The sequence below is a fragment of the Paroedura picta genome, chromosome 15, assembly GCF_049243985.1.
Source record: "Paroedura picta isolate Pp20150507F chromosome 15, Ppicta_v3.0, whole genome shotgun sequence".
Classification (NCBI taxonomy): domain Eukaryota; kingdom Metazoa; phylum Chordata; class Lepidosauria; order Squamata; family Gekkonidae; genus Paroedura; species Paroedura picta.
This window is the reverse complement of record NC_135383.1, coordinates 5,210,405-5,235,458: the sequence shown is the minus strand read 5'-3', so window position 1 is coordinate 5,235,458 and position 25,054 is coordinate 5,210,405. Positions and strand designations below refer to the sequence as shown.

The following is a 25,054-nucleotide window of genomic DNA, read 5'->3' as shown; positions in this document are numbered from 1 at the left end:
GAGGTTGGGAGATTAAATCACTCCAGCTTTCCACAACTTCAGAGCTGAAGTTAATTACTTCATGCTGTAGTCCATTATTTACCCACGACGTTGTGCCAGATCTCTTCCTCCCATGCCCGCTGGACGAGCATATGCAGAGTGACTAGCCTCCCACCGTCCAGGGGGGGGGGTGTAATCTTGTCCTGAAGAAATTGCAATTTCAGAGGAGGTGGTGACATTTTCTGGCCATTTTCTCCGGATTCTCAGCAGCTTCTCTTGTCTGCACAAATGAGCCACTGATTCCAGACTCATGAGCAAGAAGATAGGACTTCAAATGGGGTCTCTGTCAGGAGGTGGGCAAGACACAGGTTCCCCTTTGCCTTCTGCCACACACACGCCGGCCTCCCAGATCATCAGCATATTCTTTTAAACCACAATACTCTTCAAAATTGCTTCTTCCCCCCTCCCCATGACCTTGAGGCTCCACAGGTGTGGTGATGCATTCATCTTTCCAACATGGGCACTTGACACCGTACGGAGTATGCGCTCCCCTAGGCAGGGGGCCTGCAAAACCAGCCACTAACAACCACACTTGCTGGAGAGGACTCAGTGGGGGCACTCCTCAGGGGTCCTGGGTGGACAATAAATCAGAACCTGCAGCAGCTGAGACATAAATGGAAGGACAGTTGAACTTTGCCCACTCTCTGAAGCCCAATTCTTGCCTTTTGAACCAGCGCTATTGCAGGTAAAGCAAGGCTATAAGCTTCCGGGGGAGAGAAGCCTCCAACTAGGGGTGATCACAAGGGGGGGAATCCTCAGGTTGAGCTCCAGAGAGTTGGCAAAACATCCCTCTTTTCATCGGACAGATGCGGGAGAATGTGGAGTATCTTCTGAAAGACAGATAACAGGAATGTCCTTTTTAAAAAAAAAATTCCGGCAGCAGGAAAAGGCTTTTCAACACTGAATTTGCACTCCTTTTTTCAAAATCAGAAATGAATTCTGTGCAGAAGCACGTGTGTAGTGGGGGGGGGTGTTATTTTAAAAAGGCCCACCCTGGCACCCTGGCACCTCCTGCCTCCGAGCATCCTCCCAAAAGCTCCCGGGTTTCCATGGTGCGCCGATGCCGTGCCATGCTGCAGTCCGCAGGCCTCGCATTTTTCCACAAGGCTGCAGCTTTTTAAGGTGACGCTGGCAATGCAGTGCAAATGAACTATGTGCTGAATAATTTTTTTTTTTTTGGGGGGGAGGAATATAATAAAGCAAAACAGCTGACTCCAGAGGTTCTAATTAGTGCAAGTCAAGATGATTGGAAAGCTCTTGAAACATGAGCCCTTTTTTCCCCTGTTACTCCAAGCCTGGAAGGAGATGGAAGCAGAATGCAGAGAAAAAGTGGGGGGGGAAGGGGGGCTGCTGCTCAGGTCTTCAGGAGAGTAGCCGAAACGCTTCCTAGTGTGGTGGCCTTTATGCATTCCCATGAACAGCTCTTCCCAGGTAGGCAGCTTATTTTTAAACTTTGAGCACCTGTTCTCCCGAAAGCTGTCAACCGAAATCAATAAATAAATACAAAAGAATGCTGAGTGCCTTGCGGGGGATAATCGACCAGCGCAGCTCCCTCCCAGCAAACCCTCTGCTTGCTCCAGTTTTAAATTTTTAAAAAAATATGGAGATCTAAATTGCATAACTTTATTTGCGGCTTAATGGTCCGGAATGCGGACTAGTTGCTATTCCCAAGGAGCACAAGAAATAAGAAGAAGCAGCTTTGGTTTTTATATGCCATTTTTCTCTCTCAAAGTGGCTTCCAATTGCCTTCCCTTTCCTCTCCCCACAACAGACACCCTGTGAGGGAGGGGAGGCTGAGAGAGCCCAGAGATCACTGAAGAAGAAGAAGACTTGGTTCTTATATGCCGCTTTTCTCTACCTGAAGGAATCTCAAAGTGGCTTCCAATCGCCTTCCCTTTCCTCTCACCTCAACAGACACCCTGTGAGGGAGGGGGGGCTGAGAGAGCCCTGATACTCCTGCTCGGTTGGAACAGCTCTATCAGAGCTGTGACGAGCCCAAGCTCATCCAGCTGGCTGCATGTGGGGGAGCGGGGAATCAAACCCAGGCACAATGTCACAGAGTCCACCCTCCAAAGTGTCCATTCTCTCCAGGGGAATGGATCTTTCTAGTCTGGAGATGAGCTATAATTCCCGGTTCTGTGGATGCCAGAAAACAATCAACTGTGCTTCGAAGAAGGCATTATGCAGCCTTCTCCGGCATGGTTTGCAAACCCACACGAAAACTTTCAGGTTCAACCAGCCAAGAGCTGGAACCAAAGAGCTGCCATTCCAAAGCAGCCCCGGGAGTGTGTGGTTAAGCATAACACCACCGCCCTCTAGTGTCCACACACAGCTACGCACCTTCTCTCCTGGACGAGGCCTTCCTTGCCTTTTAATGCGCCATATGCAGGGCAAGCACAGGTCTACGGACCTATGGAAACCTGGAGCCACACCGGGAAGCCTAGGAAGGGTCCTGACCAGGTTAAGAACCCCGAATACAATTCCTTTTCTTTGAATTGTTTGAATAAATAATAGCGTTTGGTTTTGGGTTTTTGAAGCAGAGAAATATGTCCACATTTCCATTTTTAAAAAATCTGGAAACTTTAAAAAGTGGATTCAGATAAACACCGAGGCCAGAGGTGTAGGAGGCGGCGGTAGAATCTCTGCCTTCACCCAAGCATTTGCTTAGGAGAAAAAACACCCATCCCTCTGCTGTTCTAGGAGCCCTGAACCGGCTGGCCCAGGCTAGCTGGATCTTGTCAGTTCTCCAAAGCTAAGCAGAGAGGGAACTGATCAGTACTGGGATGGAAGACCACCAAGGAATCATAAAATCATAGAATCATAGAGTTGGAAGGGACCTCCTGGGTCATCTAGTCTAACCCCCTGCCTGCACTATGCAGGACACTCACAACCCTCTTGCTCATCTACTGTAACCTGCCACCCCTTTGCCTTCAACGAATCAGCCTCTCCATCAGATGGCTATCCAGCCTGTTTAAAAATTTCCAAAGATGGAGAATCCACCACCTCCTGAGGAAGCCTGAGGAACCGCTCTGTCAGGAACTTCTTCCGGATGTTTAGATGGAAGTCCAGGATCATGACACAGACGTAGGCAATGGCAGTTGCCCACCCCCTCTGAACATCAGTTGCCCCCACGTGGTCACCAAAAGTCAGCTGCTACCTCCCCTCAAGGAAGAGAAGCTCATTACGCTGGTTAAATGTCAGCTTGTCTAGATGAACTGGCTCTAAATCAGTTCCACTTCTAAGCTGCCGAAAGGACCCCGCTGCTTCTTCCCAGCTAAAATGCAGCTCCTCCTCGCCTTTGTTTTACACATGAATGAAGCAAGTACGGCAGCTGGGGAGGGGGCTCAGCTGCTGGCCCCATTTCCCCTGCGAGAACGCGAGAGCAGTAGTCACGTTCCTGCCCCTGGCCCAGATCTCGGCCCGTTTTCCTCTCCTGGATCGTCACCTGGATTCTCCGTTCCTGCTTTTTTGCCTTTGTTTATTCTTTGCCTCTGGGCCACAACTTCCAACTATTATCTTCTTGCCCGAGACAAGAACTTACAGCCTAATTGGAAAAGTGGCCGGCCCCTTTGCTCGGAGACTCCTCTGCAAGTTTAGGGGCAGTGTTGGGGGGCAGGGGTTAACCATCCCCCCACGACCACCCACTCCATGCCTGTGCATATATTATTATCCTGATCTATATCAATTTTCCTCTGAAGTTGCTAATAATGGCAGGGTGGGGGAATAAATACCTCCTACACGGTGTGCTGTTTGGCCTTTAAACAGCTATGTGTTCAGCTTCTGCACCAATCTCTTTTATCAATCCTAAGGATACAGCATTTGATAAATCCCAGGCGCCAGGTCACCATGGTGCCTAGAAATCTAATGGGAGGGTCTCCTAGAAATTGCATAGTAGTGAGAGCCAATGTGGTGTAGCCTCTAATCCAAAGAACTGGGTTTGTTTTTTTCCACGCAATAACAAGATTCTGAGTAAAGTCAGAACTTAGGCTCGGGTTTGACATCAGGTTTCTGCTCTGACCGAGCCAACCAGGGCTGCTCCTATAATATTTATTTATTTACCACACGACTTTTGCCCCAGCAAACAATAAAATCCCACAAAGGTCCTACAGAAGTGGTCGCTTGAAAATACCATCATTCCACCACACAACCCTGTAGGGCTGAGCAAATAAAATCCGGCTCCTAAATTTTCGGACCAACTCCTGGGGGGCCGGAGGAAATCGGCCAAGAACTGTGCCGATGCCCATCAAGAACCACATTGCAGGAAGCCTTCCGCAGACCCTCAGCCGGAGACGAGGGATGGAGGAAGCAGAACGTGAACGCGAACGGCCAGGCTCGGCCCAATCCGTCGTCACGTACAGATGCAGCCGGGCCGACAGAGAGCGTTTTGCAGAGCGGCGTATTGTACCCTGTCAGATTTTCTTTTTTAATATCCTTAATCTTGACAGAAATTAACAGCCTCTTCTTTTGCATTCTTGCCGCATCCCCTTTTCCCCCCCTGAATCAAAGTCAGGAGCTCTCAACGACAGGGCCCGTTACCTAGGAGACATGGCGGTGGGGGTGAAAACCCAAGCGCTGCTCTCCCTGGCTCGCCTTGGAAAGAGCTCTTTGACTATTAAACCAAGGACGGAGGGGCTGCTTTGGATGCCCTTTTGTTCAGGCTCAGCCATTTGGGCTGCAGATGACGGGGGGGGGGGGGGGGGAGAGGAGGAGATGCTCAGTAAACATCCTAAAGGAACGAAAGAGTTCAGCAACTTCTGAGCCCCTGGCTTTCTCGCTGCATTCATCTCGCTGCCATTTATGCAGGAAAGGGAATGCGACCTCCCCAAGGACGCCGACACACTGAGCAGCTGCCTACCTTTATGAGACCATCGGAGGAGGCATCAGAACTGTATGAAAGGGGCTCATCGCATGGGGCTGGCCTTGGATGCCGGCCCACCTAGAGCAACCAGGTGCTTCTGGTGTAGCAGTTAGGAGGGACTTCTAACCTGGCAAGTGAGGTTTGATTCCCCTCTTCTCCTCTACATGCAGCCAGCTGGGCGACCTTGGGCTCGTTACAGTCTTGATCAAGCTGTTCTGACGGAGCAATAATATCAGAGCTCTCTTAGCCTCCCCTCCCTCGCAGGGTGTCTGTTGTGGGGAGAGGAAAAGGAAAGCAAATGTAAGCCGCTTTGAGACTCCTTCAGGGAGAGAAAAGCGGCACATAAGAACTAACTCTTCTTCTGTTCTGACTGAGCGGTAATCTCAGGGCTCTCTCAGCCTCACCTCCCTCACAGGGTGCCTGCATTGGGGAGAGGAAAGGGAAGGTGTCTGTAAGCCACTTTGGGACTCCTTCAGGTAGAGAAAAGTGGCATATAAGAACCAACTCTTCTTCTTCAGTAATCTCAGGGCTCTCTCAGCCTCACCTCCCTCAAAGGGTGCCTGCATTGGGGAGAGGAAAGGGAAGGCGACTGTAAGCCGCTTTGAGACTCCTTCAGGTAGAGAATAGCAGCATATAAGAACTTCTTCTTCTTCTCCTTCTTCACAAAGACAGGTACACCAACTGACCTATGCTCAATTTCTGGGGGGGGGGGGTGGACGACAGAGATGCTCTGCCACTTTAAACTGGGAAATTCCAGGAAGCCAGGTTATGGACCCTGGTGGGCGCCTGCCATCTCGCAGACCACGTGGCACCGAGGCCACAGAGAAAGAGGCTGGCTGTTAGATGGTCACCACTCAGCCCACGTCTCGTGGAATGCATGGAAAAGCCACAACAACCCCTTTATATATGCCCCGCCCACTTGTTGGGGGGATGCAAGATCTTATGGCCCCCTTCCTACTCCGTTCCTCACCCCAGGCTCAAACTGACCACCAAATCATTTTCGCCCCTTCTCAACAAACAGCTCATTGTCCAAAAATGCCTTCTTTCCAAAGTTACACGTGAGTCGCAACATTTTAAAAGCAAATACAATGGAAATAACGTCCAAAATGGGCAGAATTGTCCTCTGTTATTTCATGGCACACGCAAGGCATGCAGATGAGGGGTGGGGCGGATTTGGGGTTTTGCAGAGAGAGAGAGAGAGAGAGAGAGAGAGAGGTTTTAAATATATCTTCTCCATCTCTACATTCCTATGATCTTATTATCTCTTTCAAATCCTCCCCAAACCCAATTTACAACAGGCAGGGAGGCAGAGGATGCTACCGGATATGATAAGCCCTGCGATATCACCAAAGCCATAATTGGCAGAGAACGGCACGAAAGAGGCGGCTGGAAATAAAATATAATGAAACCATCTAAGCTTTGACCGCATGCCTCTGATCTGAAAATTTGCTTCCCTTTGGAAGCCAAAATCTATGAGGCTCGGAGGTTTTACGCTGGGGAGAAAGAACGGAGTCTACGTTGACGTCCCAAAACTAGACACAGGGCGGGCAGGGAGTGGGCAGGGAGACGGCACGGGCCACTTAGCAATGCGACGGGCATGCCGCGGTTACGTTTATGCGATGTCGCATAAGGGAGGATGGGAGCACGCACATGAAATGAATGACGCTGCGGCCTGCATCCCTCCCCAGTGCGAATGGTCACAACTTTGCCCCCCCCCGCTTGTCCCCTTCAAGCACCACAGCCCTTACAAATGACCCCCCCAATGCGTGCGTGCGCCACTCCCCCATAGGTCCCAGGTAGAGCATGCATGCACACACAGAGAGAGACACGCTAAAACCCCGATGCCAGCGGGTCTGTTTGCAGCACTTTAAGCTCAGCTCCTGGACTTTCCTTTGAGCCGGTACCGCAGCAGCCAGTTGCCATGACGACCACGGGCTTCAAGGGAAGCGTTCCCGGGGTTTTAAAGGAGCGGAGCAGGGGTTTCCAAACCAAGCAGGGGGAGGGAGGGGGGAACACATCCTCCAGGACAATCCTCAGACAAAAGACCCCATGGTGCTGCTGACTGCCCCATAGGACTGGCCCAAAGGCCACTTTCCCTTTTAAGAGGAAGGGGAGGGGAGTGGATCGACAGGGCTGTTCCCCCAGAACTTGGCTCTCTCTCAGAATATGCTCCAGCTGCCACGGAATTGGCCCACCACGGTTTATCCACATAGCAGATGGAGGCCATTCTATGGGCCCTGTGCTTCCAGGGGCCCTGCATGACGCCTATGGATCAGGGTCTGACCTGACCAGATTGTCCCACTTTTGGAGGGACATCTGGGGGTACGGGGCAAATTGTACTTAGGTTGAAATTTAAAAATATATATTAAAATACTATTTTTGCATTCTATGCGTTCTATGAAACTTTTTGTTGCTCCATACAGACCAAATTTTTAATCAAGAACCCCCCCCGGGTCAATGGTGTCCTGCTTTACCAATGTTAAAATCTGGTCACCTTATCATAGCCTCTCTCCTCTCCACCCCCCCTTTTCCCTCTTTAAGGCCACTCAGAGTCACACCCCGTTCCACCAAGGGAGACCCCGTCGCCACCAGTCTGGCATCTCCCACCACAATTGTCCTCGCCAGGGCCCTGTGGATCCTTAAACTGGCTCTAGGGCTACCCACAAAAACCTCTGCTGACCCAACCATGGTCAAAATTATCTGTTTGGACGAGCAACGGCGCTGCACAGTCTGAGGCACATCATGCGCTCCCTGATTGTTTTTGAACTGCACCTGAGACCTTCCTGCCCAGACTAGGGTTCTTGTACTGCCCCAAATGCCAGGCAGGGAGCAGCCAGGCGCTCTCTTTGGGTGTCCTTCTCCCCCCCCCCCCACGCCTCCACATTCTCCGTTGGCATCAATACCCGAGCTGGTGGAGTTTTGCGCAAGGACAGGGCATGTCCCAAAGCGAGGACTGGGTGCCCCTGGGCAGACACAACAAAATGATATGCAAATCCACAATCCCGCGCCGTCCGGGCTCCCAGCTGCTGCCACTTTGCAAACCGAGGAGAGCTAATTGACAGAGCCGTGGAGGAGAAGGAGGATATTTATCACCCGTTCAATTATCCCCTCGCAGAGCGGCTCTCTCAAGGCCAGCCAGGTCTGTCAGGCAAACAAACTCCGTGACACCGCCGGGGAAGGAAGCTCTCCGTCATTAAAAAGCTCGGATGGAGATTAAAAACAGAGCCCCCGTTTCAATGCTCGCTGGCAAGTTCTCTGGGTGCGCGTCCCTGCGATGGATTGGCCTGCCCCCTGTGCCAGATCAAAACAGCCACCCCGCTGCATAGATCCGCGGCCAAAATGCCACCTGCCCCCGTGAGATTTGCGGCCAGGTTGGCGCTTTCAGGGTTCAGTTTAATGGCAGTGCCTCCCCCTGATGCACAAATGCAAAAATATATTCATTTATGATATTGTTACGCGCGGAAAGTTCCTGGAGCAACGTACAAGAGGCACCCCCAAAAATGCAATTAAAACAAATCAGGAGAAAGGCTTTGCAAATCCACAGGCTTCTGCTGTCTGAAAGGAGACACATACAGTCACAGGCTTTGGGGCGGGAAATTGGGGATGGGGCTAGAGTTGGGGAGGGTGGAATTTGGGGAGGGGAAGGACCCTGACTGAGGATGATGTTAGAGAATCCACCCTCTAAAGCAGGGATAGTCAAACTGCGGCCCTCCAGATGTACATGGACTGCAATTCCCATGAGCCCCTGCCAGCGTTCGCTGGCAGGGGCTCATGGGAATTGTAGTCCATGGACATCTGGAGGGCCGCAGTTTGACTACCCCTGCTTTAAAGCATCTCTTTTTCCCCCCAGGGGAACAGATCTGTGTCGTCTGGAGATCAGTTCTTATTTCAGGAGATCTCCAGGCCCCACCTGGAGGTTAACAAACAGGATAATCAAACCAAGGAAGCAATACCCTGGAGTTGAGGCTCCCACAACTAAGCCGCGATAAACGTAACTGGCTGAAAACCACACCGGTGGAATTCGTTTTTCGGGAGCCCGTATCAGTGTGGAATTAATGGTGCCCAATGGCTAGGGCTTCCCCTGTGCATTGCTTAACTCCAAAAGCAACACAAAGCTCTCCCAACAGTGGTTGAGCATGCTGGGGTGGGTGGGGTGGGGGAGAGCCCTTTGTAGAATTGTTAGCAGGTACGGTGTTTTTGCCCTCCAAATACCTACAGGGCACTTTCCAAACAAAGCTCTCCTTAGGCGACACATTAGCGATTGATTAAAGCTGCCGTGCTCCAATCGGCATCTCCCCCATTTAATAAGCATCCTCATAAAAACAGCAACTGGGGTCTTAAAATGAGATCCTCTCCCTTCCTTCCGTTGCCAGGCTCCAGTGCGGGGAAAAAAGAGACGGTGTTTTCTAGGAATCGTCTCCGTTTTACAGCGCAGTGACCTTAAGGGTATCGCGCAAAACAATGCGCGATGCCTCCAATCCTGGATTAATCACACTCGGCCCCTCGTGTTTCGTTTAGGAAGGCCCGCAAAACACAACTGCCTATATTGGAGCAGAGTCACAGAAGAAGAGAACATTCCAAGCACCAGGAAACCTGTGGACACATCCCAAGAACGCCTGCAGCCACGAGAATCTAGAAGAAAGAATCTAGGAGAAATTCCATCAGAGTTGCCAGCCTCCAGGCGGGACCTGGGAATCCCCCAGAATGACAGCTCATCTCCAGACTATGGAGAAAATTGAAGAGACAGAGAGTGGCCTCAATGGCATGGTACCCCACTGAGGTCCCTGGCCTTCCCAGGCTCCATCCCCAAATCTCTAGCTGTTTCCCAGCCTGGATCTGGCAACCCAACCCACCCACCCATATCCCCACCATTGGTCCAGTTCCACACATCAGTTATGATAATGCCGCATTCTCCATAAAACCCAGAATACCCAAGCAAGAAACGACTATATGTTCCAGGTAGGTCACGTACAGGAAATGTTCTGTGTTTGCCAAGCAACCCCTGACCCTTCCAATGTTTCCCTTTAGCTTTACACCCTGCTCTCCCGCTCTTTGGTATTGAAGCCTACAAGATTCTTGGCTTCATCCTTAGTTAATGCTTCCCATTCCCTCAAGAGGGAAGCATTCGTTACCGATTTTCCCTTTGCAGCCGAAGCCACTGCCCATTTTTAGCATCAACGGCTCATCATCTTTTCATCCACAAGTCAGGCTTGAAAAAAAGGACAGGAGGGCGACAGGGGGGACGGTGCCACGCAACGGATTAGCAGCCAAGTCACGTGGACTGCATGGCAGCAGAGTGCACCAAGAGGTCAGTTTTCGATTAAGTGGCCATTACGAAAACAACCTCAGGTACCCAAATATCGGCGGGCTAAAAGACATCCTTTGTGCAAGAACTTGGCTTCCAGAATCAATCAAAGAATAGGTCAAGAACTGATCGGCCTGACTTAATAACTTTGCAACACCATTAACCTACACCTGTAGATCGTAAGTGGTTGTCTCGACAACCTTAAAGAGAAAAAAAAACGAAATCCTGACCCGAAGACAATTCTTGACTTGCCGCAAGCAAGAAGTCATTTACAAAATCAAGTAATGCGGTAGTAAACTTTGTCTTACCTGCTGTGATGCTGTTCGTGGAAAGGAAGTGCCGGCAGTTTTCGCTCTTGGTTGAAGAGACTTCCGAATGTCCCGGATCAGACATGGTTTCTATGATGGAGAGCATTGGAATGGCACACTTCCCCTCTCTCCAGCTGCTCAAGATGTGTGTGTTGCCAGGAGGAAGCACCGTGAAATTTCGGGCATAACACTTGGCCCTAGCAAGAACATCATCCAGTAAAAGTGAAGGCCTTTCTGGACGGTTAGAAAAAACTTCAGCCTTCCCTTAATTTAATTTTTTTAAAGAAGAAGATCCTGGGCTCCAAGAACCACAACGCAGGAATTCAGTCCAACTTTCCACCAAACGTCCAGTTTCAGAAGGCAAAGGATAAACAGGCAGGGATCAATAAACATTCATATTGGCTTCATCTTTTTGCCGGGCATTTCTGGATGGTCAAAGGCAAACTCTTCCAGTCTCTTTTCGGGGGAGCGGGGCAAGTTATACACCTGAAAAACAAAATCCAAACACACAAAAATTTAAAAAACAGTTGTTAGATCGATCCTTTGGGTATTTGTTTCAAAGGTACCGATTCAAAAGCATTTCCCACCTTTTTCACTCACTTTAGGCACATAAACTGGGCTTGCAGGCCCTTTCAGTGGTTACGACACCCAACCGAGATACCTTGGGGAACTGTAATGCTCAGGGAGTCTCTTCAAACAGAGGCCTCAACAGCCTAACTGAGGTCCAGGGCCCCAGATTCTTGAGAAGGAATGCATCAAAAAAGGACGTGGACAAAATGGAGAAGGTTCAGAGGAGAGTGAAGAGGATGATCCGGGGCCTGGGGACCAAGCCCTGGGAGGAAAGGCTGAGGGACTTGGGAATGTCCAGCCTGGAGAAGAGGAGGCGGAGAGGGGACTTGAGGGCTCTCTTTAAGTATCTCGAAGGGCAGGAGGGCAGGGAGGTGTTCCTGGTAGCATCCAAAGCATATACTTGAGAAGACTTTGAAATGGTACAGTCCCAAGTGAATTGCCACTATGCCCTTTCCGATCTCAGAACTGGGCAACCGTGGAAAGGCACCCTGAGCTGCAGTTTGGATGTGTGGCTCAGGGGGGTCGTCTCTCCTCACTGCTTAGATTAGAATTATGTACAAGATGCAGACGGATATGATTGATTTGTAAGCTCCCTGGACTGCAGAGCTGGATTTCCTTGGCCGTGAACTGGGGCTAGCAAGAGCATGCACAGAAACAAAGAACCATACCCTGCCTTGATCCCCACCCCCCAGCCCCGAAGTCTTCCTGCATTGACACATAAATGCCCACAGTAAGGACAGTCTTGACGGCTAAGGCAGCACATTGGAATTCTATTCAGAAACGGGCCCACGAGCAAATATTCCTCCTTCTAGCGCAACTAAATGACTTCACCCCACTCATGTCTAATGTCTGTTTGCTCATGCTTAGTAAGACTCGGGTCTGCGTATCACGCATTGGCTGAACGGTTGGTTTTTACATGCCATTCTATTCCCCTGCCCTTCTATTCAGTCTCCTCTGCCTTTCCTACTCTGCGCAGTATTTACCTTTCAGAGAGAGAGAAAAGATTTCTGAGTGCTTCTTAAAAATATATTAACACTTAACAGCCAAGGTCAGAAGTTCCTGCAGACGCTATAAATAAATTTGGGCTGCCACTGACTACACAGGTTCGTTTAGTCCAGGGGTAGTCAAACCTGTGGTCCTCCAGGTGTCCATGGACTACAGTCCCATGAGCCCCTGCCAGCAAATGCTGGCAGGGGCTCATGGGAATTGTAGTCCATGGACATCTGGAGGACCACAGGTTGACTAACCCTGCTTTAGTCCATTTATGTTCCAAGTCACATGCCTCTCCTCTCAAAACCTTTCCCTCCACAATTTCCTTTCTCACCCAAAATCAGAAGTGTCAAACCAAGGAGAGCTGCTGGACGATTTTTGGCTCCCGACAGCTTTTTGCTCTTATTTATTTATTTTCACTTTTAACGATTTAAAAGGTTGAAGATATTTACACGTTAAAAAAAAAACCCCGTTGACCAGAAAACACCCCACTGAAATGCAACCTTTTTGTATAATGCCTTTGCTTCATGGAGGCTTAAGGCAGCCGTTACCCTGAATGATGGTTTAAGCCTCAAGGCCTGGATTGAGTTTCGAATCCAAACTGACAAGAGGCAAAGGGTAGCATTTGGGTTTGTTTTTCCGAACGCTCATCATCCAGTTTCATAAGCCCGCTCTCTGCGAGGCTGAAAGACTTTAGAAGCAGAGCACCGACCGGAACGGCGAACTTCTGTCTCAAGCACACGCTCAACTGCAGTTAGCACGAGCCGGCTGCAAACCGCGGTTTCCGACTGGCAGCCAACCGCTTCGATCGATTCTGACCTTCTGCCAAAACACGGCGAAGCTTCATCAATCAGCGTTGGCCGAGATGGCTGCGTTGAGTCACTCGGAACGAGGAGAAGTCAGCCGTCGCGACGTGTTAATTGAGCCATTGCTACATATTCACGACGTTTCTTCTCTGATTGCTCAGATTTCCCAACGTGGAGCGTAAAGAGTTCTTGCAGCTGCTACCAGATGAGGCCCTTGCCGGTTATTTGCCAAGCCCTAAAATCTTGTCTTGACACGTCTTTAATACGAACGAGACGATGCAGCTTTGGAGTTAACTTCAGCGGCCGTGTGTGTGTCTGTGTGGAGAGATATTGCTAGCAATGTAATATGTGGTTGGGGGGGGGGAGGTTGCAATACACAGCTTTTAGGATGCCCTGGACAGGAGACAAATATAAGTACAAATGCAGGTTTAATTATCTCCATCTCCTCCTCGTATAGCTAGCTGGGGGACCTTGGGCTAGTCACAGTCCTGTTAGAGCTGTTCTCACAGAGCATTTCTGTCAGAGCACTCTCAGCCCGACCTGTTGTGCTGGGTGTCTGTTGCGGGGAGAGGAAGGGAAGGCGATTGTAAGCCGCTCTGAGACTCCTTCGGGTAGTAAAAAGCAGGGTACAAAAAACAGCTTTTCCTCTTCTCCTGCAAACCAATGGGTTTGAGTCACAGTCTGCAGAGTTTGGGCTCCTCTGACATGCCCTGAAACAACATTTTTTCTTCTTTCCACCCCACTCCTTCTCCTGTATTTATCATCTAAGCTGACGAAGAGCTCTGGAGAACTCCAAAGCGGGCTATTTGGTAACCTAATTGCTTTGTCGTATTTCGGTTGATCCCAATGAGGTGTCATGCGACTGGAGTTTTTCAAGGGTTTGTTTTCCCCATGGCTACCGACTTTTTGTTTTTTGCAGCCATAGAAAGCAGATAGCGGGAAGCCAGAGGCAGACGGATCATATCCCAGAAGATTATTAAGATGGATCCTTGCTCTTCTGCAATAATCTTCCCTGCCTATAATCACCCTTCCAGTTGCGTGTTTCTGTGGTACGTGGTGCCTCAGGAGCAGGCCGGGGCGTGGAGGGGAAATCTGAAGGGAAATCTCAGTCAACACACTCAACGGTTGGCTTACGGGATTGTCTTTGAGTGAACCATTCCGCTGGAAGGAAGTCTTGCACTTCAGACGCCCATCCCAAAGAAAGTTTGCCAGCTCTCATCAACCCCCCCCCCCCAGGACAATCTACCCCAAACTTCCTGTACATTGCCCTGGATTTCTTGCAAGAACAGTGGGATAAAAATGTGCAAGAGAGCTTGACAGATGCAAGATCCCTGTCCATGAATCTACAATTAAACAAGGAAAGGCAGATCTACACTTGTCAGCTCCAGTTGTGAGAAATCCTTGGAAATCCATCGATGAAGCCAGGGGAAGGGAGGGAGGCCCCTCTCCAAAGCAGAGATTTTCCCTAGGGGAACCAATCTCTCTTGCCTGGAAATCAGTCGTAATTCTAGGAAACCTTCAGTCCCCACTTTGAGGTTGATAACCTTAGACAGAATACAACCTTATACGTGAATATAAAAATAAACAAAACGGGACATTTGTTCATCCCTAAACAACACCCCAGTTTCCTTCCCCTCCTCTTCCTCCCCCTCCGGTCCAGGATCAGCTGAGCTCTGGGAAAATTCCAGTTGATTCCGCCAATTCCTGATATGCTCCCTCCTCTCCCAGGTGACAGCCACTTCCTGCTTCCTTCCCAAGCTGACGAACCACTTCCTGCTCCCTCTCCAACATGTCTCATGACTGGCATGTCTTGCAGACTGACAGAACATAAATCCTTCATGAGGCTGGCCTTCCGCTGATGACCGAATTCCCTGTGACCGAATTTCTGACAACCAAATTCCCTGTGACCAAATTCACGGCACCCGAAAGGCCCATGTGCCCATAATCATGACAACGGGTCACCCCAGGCCGCATTAGGGATGATCCTGTGTTGAGCAGGGGGTTGTACTAGATGGCCTGTATGGCCCCTTCCAACTCTATGATTCTATTATTCTATCAGCAGGGGGTTGGACTAGATGGTCTGTATGGCCCCTTCCAACTCTATGATTCTATCAGCAGGGGGTTGTACTAGATGGCCTGTATGGTCCCTTCCAACTCTATGATTCTATGATTCTATCAGCAGGGGGTTGGACTAGATGGCCTGTATGGCCCCTTCCAACTCTATGATTCTATGATTCTATCAGCAGGGGGTTGGACTAGATGGCCTGTATGGCCCCTCCCAACTCTATGATTCTATGATTCATTCTCTCTTCAGAGTTTTGCCTCTGCCCATTCTCGGCTGTGGGGCTACGTCAGGTATAAAACCACACCCAAAATTGGGCCCCTCTTTAAATATATGCTTCAAACAACTAATTTTGGTTACAGCGGTTCAGGCCAGACTCGGTTACTAGCCCATGTTCCAAACCCTGCCTCCCATTTTGTCACTTGCAACAGTCACAGGAAGGGGGGAGAAGAGTTTTGACTCCAGCCAACTGACATGACGAGGCTGCATATCCCATTACCGCACCTTTGTTCTTGATCAGCGGGAAGGAAACGTTTCAGAGCCTCACAGGTAAAGCTGCCGTTTGCGCTACAGACAATCACCGCATAGTCAGGGGTTGGAGCAGCTCCAATTTCCCATCTCGGCATAAATAAGGCAGAAGTTAACAATGCATAGAAAGCTCAGAAGAAACAGGGGGGAGGGGGCGGGAAGCTGGAGAGAAAGCCACATGGCGAATGTGATTTATCGGATCAAGAAGCACATCAAAAGCGGAGGAAGATCAAAAAGGGAAAAGACCGAAAAGAACAATGCACTTAAAGAGTGTCAAGCAACAGAGATTTCTCCTCTCCCCCCAGCTCCGCTTTCGACACAGCTGCTCTTCCCAACACGCCGGGTTCATTTGCACAACGCAAGCCCATTCGTCATACAATCCTGGCTCAAGAGGTCTTGCAGGTCCAGGCATGTCACAAAAGCCCACGGTTGACACACCAAGTGGGGAAAACCCACATATGGATCCTCGGTGAAGTGATCTGCGTCCGGGGGGAAAAGGCCGGATGAGCTGTAATGTGGACCAAGTGACGTAAAGAAGCCAACTGGCTTGGTTTAATAACCAGAGTCCTAAAGATTAGGGGGTGGCCAAACATGTGCTAGAGCCTCTTGTGGCGCAGAGTGGTAAGGCAGCAGACATGCAGTCTTGAAAGCTCTGCCCATGAGGCTAGGAGTTTGATCCCAGCAGCTGGCTCAAGGTTGACACAGCCTTCCATCCTTCCGAGGTCGGTAAAATGAGTACCCAGTTTGCTGGGGGGGCAAACAGTAATGACTGGGGAAGGCACTGGCAAACCACCCCGTATTGAGTGAAAACGTTGGAGGGCGTCACCTCAAGGCTCAGACATGACTCAATGCTTGCACAGGGGATACCTTTACTTTTAAACATGTGCTGGCAAGGGATCATGTAGTTCATGGACATCTGGAGAGTCACAGTTTGCCCCCCTCCCCTGGATTATATAATACAGAGTTAGAGCACATGCATGGCATCCAGGAGGTCACGGGCCCAGTTTGTGGCATCTGAAGTTGGAAGGATTTTAGGACGAGAACAAGCTGTATGGGGAAGCAGTACGTTGGCAAGGCCTCAGAATAGGTGCACCGTTCCCTTTGAACAGGCAGAAATGCTCCCGCCCTCATGAGCACAACCCATCTCATGGTAAAGACGAATCTGTTGGTCTACAGAAACAAGGCTGGGCTTGAATGGAGGTAAGCCGTCCTTTCCATGCAGAGTGTGAATTAAGAACGGGACAGCACGCAAGTAGCAGTTGACCTCTCCACGTTGCCCTAACACTCTTCAAGTTACCAAGTTTGCAAAACCAGACGAGTCTAAACAAGCTACAGGCCTGTGGAAGAGGAAAGTTGACCCCATTCATAAAGGCTTCAGATTCTGGAATCGTTGACTCCACCTCCAAAGACAAGCGTTGCATGGAATTTTACAAGAACGTGTTTGTTTTCTTTTAACTGCTCTCTTAAATGAGAGAAACTTGACTCCGCCCTACCACTTACATATAGACAAAGATCCTGTTGATTCACTCATTCAAAGAGCAGAGACGTCTGCACACCCTGTGGTCTCGGGAATTGGCATTTTCATGGCAGAAGAGTTTGAGCATGTGGCGTCTCTATCCCCAGGCCCTCTCATGCTCTTTGCAAGCAAAAACAGACTTACAGAATAGGCTGCAGTTAGGGGAAGGGAAGGAGATCTGGCCACCCCTCATGCGGAAACTCCATAACCCAACAAGTCACACCAGGAAGGACTGGGCTGTCAGAAAAGCCACCCCTGATGATGTCATGGCCCTCTGGCTGCTGGGCCCTGGGACTCTGAACTCACCCGCAGGTACTTCAGACCGGAGGACATATTTTAAGCTGGTCACTGTGGGAAAGTGGATGAGGAGGACTTTTGAGTAGGAGCTGTAGCTCAGTTAGAAGAATCTAACTGAGGTTAGGCTGGGTTGTTTGCCTTTTGGTGTAGTGGTTAGGAGTGCGGACTTCTAATCTGGCATGCCAGGTTCGATTCTGCGCTCCCCCACAAGCAGCCAGCTGGGTGACCTTGGGCTCGCTACGGCACTGATAAAACTGTTCTGACCGAGCAGTGATATCAGGGCTCTCTCAGCCTCACCCACCCCACAGGGTGTCTGTTGTGGGGAGAGGAATGGGAAGGTGACTGTAAACCGCTTTGAGCCTCCTTCGGGTAGGGAAAAGCGGTATATAAGAACCAGCTCTTCTTCTTCTTTTTTAGAAAATTTTAGTGTATTAGGGGTTTTTATGGGGGTCTTATTGGGGGTCACATTGTTGTGACCCGCCATGAGCCTTGTGAGAGTGGCGGGCTATAAGTTGAATAAATAAATAAACAAACAAACAAACAAATAAATCTCTGCTTGGCATGCAGAAGTACCCGGTTTCAATCCTTGGCAACTCCAGTTGATTTTTTGCGTCATCTTTTCTGGGGTCCCTGGAGAGCAGCTGCTAGTCAGAGCAGACAATACTGACCTTGATGGGCAGGCGAACTGATTCAGTAGAAGGCAGCTTCCTGTTTTTCGCGTGACTTTTAATCCGATCCAGCCAGTCTCCTTTCACATCCTTAGGCAAATGTTTGGGCTTCAGTGGGTTAAAATGCAAAACCGCCGGAAAGGGCTCTGTTTAGGTGAAGCCGGGTAAACACCATCTTTCCCCGACCGTTGCGATAGTCAACATTATAATTTAGATCAGAAAAGCGCTCTGCGTTATCACAGTGTTGAGCATTCTCTCTTGATTATATGTTCTTTTCTTACATTTTTATTTTGGAATGGCGGGCACAATCTGTAGGTAAACGTTTCTGAAAGGCTTGCGGGACTGTAGGGTGGAAAAAAAACAAGCCCGTGACCCTGGCATAACTGAGCATGGGGAGGAGATCAGAATTAAAAGCCGCTGCCTCCAGCGGAGAGAAATGAGAAATATTGAGTTGATGCCATAGAGTGGATCTTTCTGGCCTTGCGATCTAATGCACAGCTTTAAACTGGTTTAACCGTTGTTCCCATATTCCGTGTGCATGGCAGCTTTGTGAGCATAAGTCAGAGCTTTCTAACAGGGCATTCCCTCTCAGGGATCTCGCTGGGGGGATTGGCCAGGGCGTCAGTTCAAAGACTTCCTGGTTCCCAGTTGCAAGCCTTGTTTTAAAGTGACTCCGCTCCAGAAGCCCTAACTTCTCTCAGCAGAGATTTGCCTCTTGGATTTATTCCCCCTTCCTCTGCTGTCTCCAATCCTCCCACTCCCCCCACCTTGTTTAAGAAAAGAAAGAAAGAGACTCCTGCTGTGCTTGGCTCCCCCCTCCCCAAGTTCTGAGCTTCCCCAATTGCGTGCAGAACACTTTCTGTTTCAAAGGGGGGGGGGAATAGAGGAAGACCCAAGTTCAAACCGATCTGAATTCAGCAGGAATTCTGAGGAAGAGTGCTTGCACTCGAAAGCTCACGCCTTGAATAAATCTTTGTTGGCCTCAAAGGTGCCACTGGACTCTGATTTTGTTGTGGGGAAAAAACCAAAGTAAGGAATCAGCCCAGATGTCCATGGACTACAATTACCATGAGCTATTTTGATAACTTTCACTGTTACCGACATTGATTCATGGGGCTTCTTGGGCATCAGGCTAAAGGATATTCCCAACCACCCCCTCCCTTCCTGCTGCTCAGCCCCACTTGTCCCAGCATATTGTATTCTGCATAAGCAGTATTTATGGCCAAAGGTATTTGCACTATTTTCCAGGTCTGTCTGCTTTTGCTGCGGCAAAGGCTTTGCTATAAAGTGCAAAACAAGGCACGGGGGAAACGACAACCCATAAAAGCGAGGGGGCCAGGTGATAGTGTTTGTAGACCAGGCATGTAAATTTTAGCACATCCTGGTGAGGGGAGCGATATTTACCGATCGAGACGTACGCCTCTCGCACCCGCATGGGGACCGTTGAAGACGCAAGGCTGTGTACGAGGCCTGCTGGAAGAAACTGACTCTTCCGAAGTCATAAAAAGATAATGAACGGGAAGGCTGGCTCGGGATCAGACGGAACGTGGTTTAAAGAGATTGGCATGAACGTTCGGGGACGGAGGAGACGTAGCTCAGCAGCGGAACTCACACTTTGCTGGCGGAAGAGCCCTCGATCGGTCCAGGGCAGCTGTGGGAGGCAGGAACTGAAATAGCCCTTGGCCTGCGTGAGGTTTTGGAGATGCAACTAAACTTGGGAGGATCTCACTAGGTATAAGACAGACTCCCAGCTGTTTGGCTACTAGAGGGACCCTTTGTGCCTGGGTGGAGGGAAGGGAGAAGCCAGGACAACTTTGGGGGGAAAGGGCGTAACTTTAACCCAAATAGCTATCAGGCGAAGGGATGCCGAACTGTCCCCCACATTTCCCCAACTGAAAATAGCCCACCAACATCTTCCGGCATCCGTACGGGAGAAGAAGAGGCACCGGAGACAGCGTGGCACAATGGGTCAGAGAGATTAGGATCTTGGAGCACCAGGCCCAAATCCCCAATCTACAGTAATAACCTTTCTCCATGTTAAGGGTTCCCCTGGGGCAGCTTTTGCATCTTAAATGGCACAGCAGGGAGGGCAATCAAGGATCTCCAACGCCTCGTGTCGTTTCATCCTTAATATCTACTTGCCCCAAAACAATTTCGTCCTTAATATCTACTTGCCCCAAAATAATAACATAGCTTTCTTCTCGTGCGCACCTGTCAAGTGCCCTGAAGTTGTTTCTGACCTATGACGACCCTACGAATCCGTGTCTTCCCAAATGTCCTGCTGAGAACAGCCGACTTCTATCTTTATCAGTTCTGTAGGAGCTCATGTGGCCGGAACGGTGTTTTTGAGAAAACAGCGGACAGCTAAAGGCTTCGCGGAAGGCTTGGGAGGACTGCAACCCCGGGGGGGAACTCCTTGCAGCCTCACCAACTCCCTGGCGTCAAGGGCTGTCAAATGCGCAATCCAAGTCAACCTTCAGGTTTGACGAGCTCTCTGCTGCTCTTAAACGGGATGGCAGGCTTCCCTTCCCATAGCAGCTGTCATGCAGCCCGGCAGAGTTTCCATCGGAAGCCTGCTGTGCAGAATCCACCGTGCCACTGACAAAATGCCCACGGAGTAGGCACCGAAGAACAGAAAGTCTGCGAAGAAGAGCCTCCGAAAGTCCAAAAGATAGACCAGTTTGTAACTGGGTTTCGTGGAAGGGTTTCTCCAATGGGTGGGGGCTAATTGTTACATTTTTGTCCCACCTCCAAGAAGGCCAGGGCAGCCTTTGAGGGCAGTCCTCAAAACAACCCCGCAAAGTAGGCTATCTCAACCAAATTTTTATAAAATTTGTTAAGCATTTGTTTTTATTATTATTATTAATTAGATTCCTAGTTCATTAATGATCACCTGATAAATTAGATTTCATTAGTTATCACCCAATAAATCTAATTAATGATAATTAATTAGCTATGTCTAGATATGATGTAGTGGTTACAAGCGTGGACTTCTAATCTGGCATGCTGGGTTCGATTCTGCGCTCCCCCACATGCAACCAGCTGGGTGACCTTGGGCTCGCCACAGCACTGATAAAACTGTTCTGACTGGGCAGTGATATCAGCGCTCTCTCAGCCTCACCCACCCCACAGGGTGTCTGTTGTGGGGAGAGGAAAGGGAAGGCGACTGTAAGCCGATTTGAGTCTCCTTCGGGTAGAGAAAAGCAGCATATAGGAACCAACTCTTCTTCTTCTTCTTATCCCTTGCACGACTCCATGTGAACCCTTTCACTTAGTTCCCCTTGGAAGGAAATGCGGAGTAACAACACATCCCTGGTTCGGCTTCTCACACTGTATTTAAGAGTCAAGTGTCATGCTAATTTCTTCTTTCGTTGGCAGAGTGTGAACGCCATAATCGAGGCAGCATTAATGATCACTCTTGGGAATGAAATCTCCGTAGCCTTGTCAGCGGAGATAAAGCCAATGCCATGCAAAAGAATGTAAATACAATTCCTTGTGCAAAAACCAGACAGGAAGGCCATGTACCGGGGAGGGGGGCGGGTGGGGAGGAACCAACAAACCTTTTCTGCTCTTTGTGTTCTGAGCTTGTAAGAGAAAACCTTTTGCAAAGGCATTTAGGTAACTAAAAGAACATGAGCTCAGATTCTGACTCAAGTCTATTCAGTGGGGAAAGAAAGCCGGTGCTACAGTGATCTCCTAAGGAGAGTTGCAGCCTCCGAAGTCTAGTCCAGCTGTCTTTATTCACCTGGCACAGTCCCCACTTTCTGTCCCTGCCCATTTCTGCCGTGAAACAGGTAATCTCAGAGCAGATTCTCACCCGAATCACAAACTCACTAGGTCTCTCTTAAGATTCCGCCTGAAATGTGAGGATAATAATACCGGTCAACCTTACAGGATTGGTGTAAGAATTGCAACACGATAACGTGGCCAAAATCCATCTGGAGAAAAGGGGCTGATTTGGAAAGTGGTCTCTTTTGGCTTTATACCCCAGTGAGTCTGCCACACCTGAACCCAGCCCTCTCCAGGCTCTACCCCCAAATCTCCAGAAATTTCCCAACTTGGAGTTGGGAACTCCAAGCATAATATATGTGGCAGATTCTACCCAGTTCCCCCCAGCTTAAGCCAGCCTTAGTGGACACGTGTGATGAAGACATTTGCGCAAGAAGAAAGTGTTTTGACCACCCCGGTCCTTCGAACACAGCCCCCCTCAAGACAAGGCCACCCCACAACTGCTGGGTGGAGTCAACAGACTTCTCCAGCGCCATGGCGAAATGAACAACTCCAAAGCATGGCACCATCTAACACACAGCCCAGAAAAATTACCCACCTGGGGAGCTGGGGAGACTTATTTTGGTCGTGCATTAAAGGGCAAAACCAAGTGCTTCTCCGGAGAATCATCAGGAAAATGTCATTTGGGGTTTTTTTAATCAATGCAACAGCGCCAGGCCGTTGAAGACGAAATGAACACGGCTGATGAGATCAAAGGCATCCAACCTGCCACAGGTGAGAGCAGCCGCACTTCCTGGCCATCTCAGCCCAAGGCTCTGAGCCTGCAGTCCCGCAACTGCAGTCTTCTGGTACTTGTCCCGGGGGGAAAAGAAACCTGTCCCTGTTTATGCCTTTGGGGGAGAAGTGAGGGGAACTGCCTAGGACTAACTGTCAGCATGCATGCACAGGCACTAGCATTTCTCAGATTTTAGTCCTCTCCGTATCTGGTGAAGTGGGGAAGATGCGCCAGAACTGACACACACAAGAGCAATGCACCCATCCCCTCACCCAGTGCTGTCTGGATCGTAAATGCTATGAGGTGCATTCAGAGTAGCAAAAGCAGAACTGTTCTGAGATTATGGTAAATATTCTGCTAGGCCCACGTTACGTAGGAGGCTGGAGTTCTGTGCGATATGACCCTTTTAAAAAGCAACTAATGTAGGGTCCATTCTGGATCAATTCTTGACACTAAATAAGAATCTCTCTCTCACACTCACATAAACACAACATACTTCCATGATCAGAAACTGTTTCCCCAGACAGCTTTAAACCTTAGCAGGGGGGGAAATTACAGTCCTAATATATACCTCTAGTTCCCCTACTAGCACATTGGTCAATTACATTGTAAGCTACGATCCTGAGCCCATCTGGACCAACCCCCTGCTCAATGCAGGATCAGCCTCAGGCATCCAGGATAAGGATCTGTCCAGCCGCTGCTTAAAGACAGTGAGGGGGAGCTCCCCACCTCCTTAGGCAGCTATTTTAGAGTCACAGAGTTGGAAGGGGCCATAGAGGCCATCTAGTCCCACCCCCTGCTCAATGCAGGATCAGCCTCAGGCATCCAGGATAAGGATGTGTCCAGCCGCTGCTTAAAGACAGTGAGGGGGAGCTCCCCACCTCCTTAGGCAGCCCATTCCACGGCTGAACTAGACTCCTAGAATCCTAGACAGGGAAGGGGCCATAGAGGCCATCTAGTCCCACTCCCTGCTCAATGCAGGATCAGCCTCAGGCATCCAGGAGAAGGATGTGTCCAGCTGCTGCTTAAAGACAGTGAGGGGGAGCTCCCCACCTCCTTAGGCAGCTATTTTAGAGTCACAGAGTTGGAAGGGGCCATAGAGGCCATCTAGTCCCACCCCCTGCTCAATGCAGGATCAGCCTCAGGCATCCAGGATAAGGATGTGTCCAGCCGCTGCTTAAAGACAGTGAGGGGGAGCTCCCCACCTCCTTAGGCAGCCCATTCCACGGCTGAACTAGACTCCTAGAATCCTAGACAGGGAAGGGGCCATAGAGGCCATCTAGTCCCACTCCCTGCTCAATGCAGGATCAGCCTCAGGCATCCAGGAGAAGGATGTGTCCAGCCGCTGCTTAAAGACAGTGAGGGGGAGCTCCCCACCTCCTTAGGCAGCTATTTTAGAGTCACAGAGTTGGAAGGGGCCATAGAGGCCATCTAGTCCCACCCCCTGCTCAATGCAGGATCAGCCTCAGGCATCCAGGATAAGGATGTGTCCAGCCGCTGCTTAAAGACAGTGAGGGGGAGCTCCCCACCTCCTTAGGCAGCCCATTCCACGGCTGAACTAGACTCCTAGAATCCTAGACAGGGAAGGGGCCATAGAGGCCATCTAGTCCCACTCCCTGCTCAATGCAGGATCAGCCTCAGGCATCCAGGAGAAGGATGTGTCCAGCTGCTGCTTAAAGACAGTGAGGGGGAGCTCCCCACCTCCTTAGGCAGTCCATTCTACTGCTGAACTACTCTGTGAACTCCCATATCTAGCCCAGGCCTTTCTGCATGCAGTTTAAACCCATTCCTGCAGGCCCTCTCCTCTGTCGCCACCTCTCAAGTCCTTCAAGAGAGCCATCATGCTCTCTTGCCACCTCCTCTCCATGCCCCTCATCAGCCTTTCCTCACAGAGCTGAGAGCAAACAATGGGGCAAGAAAGGACTCAACCTCTCTCTCAGCCTAGGCTGCCTCGCAATGACGTTGTTAGGGTATGATGGGTGGGGGTAATGCATGCACACTGCCCTGAGCTCCTTAGAGGAAAAGCTAGATAAAACAGCACTAACCTAGCACACCCCAAAAAAATCACAATGCGCATACAGAGATGCTCTTGTTTTGTGAAACGGTGCACCTTGCACAGATATCAATTCCCAGCGTTCCCCTCATTGTGCTTTTTTCTACCTGTTGCCTTCGGGCCGCTCAAGTTGTTTCCTCCACTCCCAGCTCCGCAAACAGAAGTCACAAGGGCAGCCACCCCGAGCAGGAAATCCATGCGAGCGTCCGACCGAAGGCCTGGGTGTTTGTTCTCTCCAGGGCCACGAGAGCTCCCTCCTTTTTCCTAGCGAGAGGCTTTGGTGGAAAGCTCGGTCAACAATCTGACGGAACAGGCAGGCAAATGGGGTGCCCTGAGGCCAAGACCTTCGAGGCCAGACTGCGAAGCCAAGACGCTCGCCGGAGTACGTTTTTACAGATCAAACTTCCTAAAATTAGTTTGGCAAGAAAGGCATGTGGGACAGGAGAGGGAATCATTCTCCTTCATTGCCTCCCCTCCTTCGTGAGTCTACCGCAGCTACTTAAAAAAAAAAAATTGCTTTATTGTTTTTTTGGCCTTTCCTCTCATTGTG

At 50.0% G+C, this 25,054-nt stretch overlaps 1 protein-coding gene across 3 annotated transcripts in view; it reads right to left on the bottom strand.

Moving 5' to 3' along the window:
- The window catches only part of PLCH2 (phospholipase C eta 2), a 188,550-nt gene that overhangs the window by 161,377 nt on the left and 2,119 nt on the right, over positions 1–25,054 (bottom strand). The window contains exons 1-2 of one of the 3 annotated variants that reach the window (XM_077311136.1): positions 24,612–24,720; positions 10,511–10,996 (exon numbers count right to left, since the gene is read on the bottom strand). In XM_077311136.1, coding sequence (XP_077167251.1) covers positions 10,511–10,616 — 106 coding nt within the window. In that variant the 5' untranslated portion in view covers positions 10,617–10,996; positions 24,612–24,720. Of the gene's footprint in view, positions 1–5,024; positions 5,106–10,510; positions 10,997–24,611; positions 24,721–25,054 lie in introns of those variants that run through there. The other 2 variants (XM_077311135.1, XM_077311139.1) reach the window with 2 other exon arrangements.